Source organism: Tribolium castaneum, chromosome 10, assembly GCF_031307605.1.
Source record: "Tribolium castaneum strain GA2 chromosome 10, icTriCast1.1, whole genome shotgun sequence".
NCBI classification, from domain to species: domain Eukaryota; kingdom Metazoa; phylum Arthropoda; class Insecta; order Coleoptera; family Tenebrionidae; genus Tribolium; species Tribolium castaneum.
The window spans coordinates 5,506,879-5,510,440 of NC_087403.1; the positions used below are offsets into that span (position 1 = coordinate 5,506,879).

The window sequence follows — 3,562 nt, forward strand, 5'->3', positions numbered from 1 at the left end:
ACGAACTTTCCACCGTGCGCCAGCGGAACATTTAATTCCGTGTTTACATTTTTGCCTAAAAGACTAATTCAACTTACTTAAACTGTTATATTGTTCTAAAAGAATATAAATAACGGTTTTTCCGACGCTGCGTCCACGAATTATTTACATTTGGGTCGCGTTCAGACGTTCGAAGCAACTCTTTAATTATCCGCTCTTTTTAACGACTACTACATGTAAAAATCCTACTCTTAAATTTGGAATTTCGCTAAACAGGCGCCGATAAATTGGGGGCAATTTAGACGTCACGCTCAATGGCCACATTAACTCCCAGATTAAGAAATTCGCACGCCACTAAATGATTATTTTTGTACTCAAAAATCATTTAGTGCTAGTTATTTCCAGCATTAACAGCCGACACGCATATAAAATTTATACTCTATTGTTCATACCATATATAATTAAATTTATAATTGCCACTGACCGATAACATTGTTAAAAATTAAGTTTACTAGTTCCTAACGACCTGGCTGATTTCTACAAATTGAGATTTAATTTGTTTTGAGCAGCACGTGTTTCCGGAAAATGCAAGTATAAATTACAAAATCTGGACTATTGCATAACCAGTCTTTTCCTGTTTGAAATATCGTCGCTGATAACAATACGATTTGGCAAATATTTGGCTAATGTTTGTAGATTCAAGCGTTTGTCTAATTCTCGTTTTACACGAAACATTTTTATATTTAATTTAAAACTGTTATCAATTGTATTGTATGAAACGTGATAATGTCGTAAATACTGTCAGTTGTACATATAATTGTTTTGAGCGTTTTAAAAATCCAGTGCGTATGCGAGTACGAGCCAGCGTGTTTTATTTTGAATAATTAAACCTATTTTCGGTCGCGTAAGTACGTAGACGACCCCATCCACAACCATTAGTTAATGACTTTAGATATAAATAAATTTACGAGATGACTCTATTTAATCTGCTTGAGTTCCAAGTTATTCTGATAATAAAATCGAAGCATTAACCTCATCCATTTATTTAAATAAATAAAAACGCTGAGCAGTGCTTCGATTTTGTACCTAAAGTACAGTCCCGAGTGTTGCATGCTCGGCCAAGTCGTGCGTAAATTTTTCAAATGCTTTATTACTTATACACTATTTATTTCAATTGATTACTTCCTCAAACAACATGTATTAATCAATGTTAGGAAAGCGCTGTGTTGGAGTTTTTCTGCAGCGTTTGTGAGCGACGAGTGGTTGAGAAGTGCGAAAATGGCTCAAGATGACTTAATTAATATTGACAGCATGCTCTCGCATGCCGGGGATTTCGGACGACACCAGTGCATCCTCATGTTTTTGTTCAGTGTAATAAATGTGCTGTCTGCCTTTCATTACTTCGGCCAGATTTTTATCAGTATTGTCCCCGAACACAAGTGCAGAATGTCCACAAAGGAAGATCCGCGGTTTATTGCCGCGGAACAATGTTCCTACACGATTTTTCACGAAGACATTTACCAAAAAATACCCTGCTCTGAAGACTGGGACTACAACAACAGTTACGGCTACGTCAGTATTGTTCAAGAGGTTGGTATAAGCTTCCGGTGGCCCGGGTGTGATCAAATAATTTCAGCTCGATTGGGTGTGTGACGAGAGCTGGAGGCCCGCTCTTGGACAATCAGTGTTTTTTATCGGATCGGTCATCGGGAGCCTATTTCTCGGAATCCTGGCCGATAGTATCGGCAGACTACACGTCTTGGTGGCGTCAAATTTACTTGCCTTTTTCGGAAACATCACGACACTTATCACGACAAACACTACGATTTTTGCAATGTGTCGCTTCTTGGCCGGATGTGCAACCGACGCTAATTTCGTCATGATGTACATTATAGGTAACTCACAAAACAATTATTTCTGTTTTATCCCAATTGTTTTGCCACCAGTTATGGAATACATTCGGCCCAGTATGCGCACTTTTGGCCTAAACCTTTGCATTGGAGTTTTCTACTGTTTCGCTTGCATGGTAATACCATGGGTGGCCGTTTGGTTGCAAAATTGGGAATCCCTTCTTCTGGCGATTGCAATTCCGCACTTATCAGTTCTGAGCTTCTACTTCATAGTACCAGAAAGTGCCCAGTGGTTGATAAGCAAAGGACGCACCGAAGAAGCTATTGATTGTTTCAAGCGCATTGCTCGAGTTAATGGGAAAAAATTAAGTGATAAACATTTCGAAGGCCTGACTCGTTACTGCTGCCAACACATAAATGCGAGAAAAAAGCACCAAAGCTTCTTAAGTTTGCTCAAAACGCCAAAGCTGCGCCGAAAAACCCTAATATTAATTTTCAAATCGTAATTTCCCTTTATTTAAGCTTCACCTTTTGTAAAAAAGTGTTCTAGGATGGTAATGACGTTGTGCTACGACGCAATCTCTCGGAACATTGATAACGTGGGCTACTCCCCATTTCTCGTTTTTACAATAACCTCAGCAACTATACTCCCTGCCTGTCTTTGCATTCTGGCGGTTCAAGACCGAATAGGTCGTAAAGCTCTGGCAAGCGGCTCGCTTCTTATGAGTGGCATTTTCACTGCATGCTCTGGAATTGTTCAAGTGTTTATCGAAACCCCTCATCCAACACTTATCGTAGTTCTTGCGATAATTGCAAGACTCGCTGTAACAGTAGCTTATAATTCCGGGGCTCAGTATGCCGTTGAGTTAATTCCGACCGTTGTGAGAGCACAGGGAGTTTCAATAATTCACGTAACAGGTTACGCTGCGACTTTTTTCAGTCCGCAAATTTTGTATTTGGCCCGCTTTTGGAAGCCCTCTCCTGAAGTTATTTTGGGGGTTTTGCTAGTACTTGGCGCTGGGGCTTGTTTATTTCTACCGGAAACGCTCAATCGGACTTTGCCGGTTACGCTGCAAGACGGAGAAGAGTTCGGAGAGGACGAAAATGTTTTTGATTTTGCTTGCTGTAGAGCGCCCACTGAGAGCACCACACAACTGACAAGAGACCAGATTCACACGAATTATATGTGAGCTGTGATTAAACGTACTTAATTTTGTAAATACATTGGAAATAAAATTTTTTTAAATTACGTTGAGTTTGAATCAAACGGCGAAGACGTAAAGTTCGAATTGGAAACTTTGTCAAATGGATTTATGGAATGCACTTTTCTAATAGAATTTATGTAAAACTTGTAAAGTGCCCCATTGTGCTCTTAAATATGTCAAATATTATTCACTTTGTTTTCATTTCGTCAAAGAAGTGCGCGAGATACCTCGGTGAATATGTCTAAATGTTGCGTGAAACCGGGTGTTTTTTGTGTTGAAACCAAAACACGTTTTTATATTTCAGTTGAAGTCTTATTTTAGGATTCCCCTTCGTTGTTAGTCGGAACATAAGAAAAGCTTCGGAAATTTCACGCATTCTCTGGTTTTAAAAATTGTCAAAACATTTACCACGTCTGCAGAAAAATAACTCGTGATAAATATAGACGGTGTAAATTTTTCCAGTTGTCTGTTTATATTTAAAATACCCCAAGTGAAGTCGTGTCGACAAGCGACGATAAAGCGACCTTT

At 39.1% G+C, this 3,562-nt stretch overlaps 1 protein-coding gene across 3 annotated transcripts; it reads left to right on the top strand.

The window, feature by feature from the left end:
* The first annotated feature begins 698 nt into the window (after positions 1-698).
* LOC663005 (organic cation transporter protein) lies at positions 699-3,075 on the top strand. 3 transcript variants are annotated; one of them, XM_008201241.3, is made up of 5 exons: positions 699-887; positions 1,194-1,569; positions 1,616-1,874; positions 1,926-2,331; positions 2,380-3,075. In XM_008201241.3, exons 2-5 carry the CDS (start codon positions 1,258-1,260, stop codon positions 3,017-3,019), a joined length of 1,617 nt encoding a protein of 538 aa, XP_008199463.1. In that variant the 5' UTR covers positions 699-887; positions 1,194-1,257; the 3' UTR covers positions 3,020-3,075. The 3 variants fall into 3 exon arrangements, with proteins under 3 accessions (XP_008199463.1, XP_008199464.1, XP_974165.2); XM_008201242.3 differs by having other exon boundaries at positions 699-883; XM_969072.4 differs by lacking the exon at positions 699-887 and having other exon boundaries at positions 896-1,569.
* Positions 3,076-3,562: the final 487 nt, after the last annotated feature.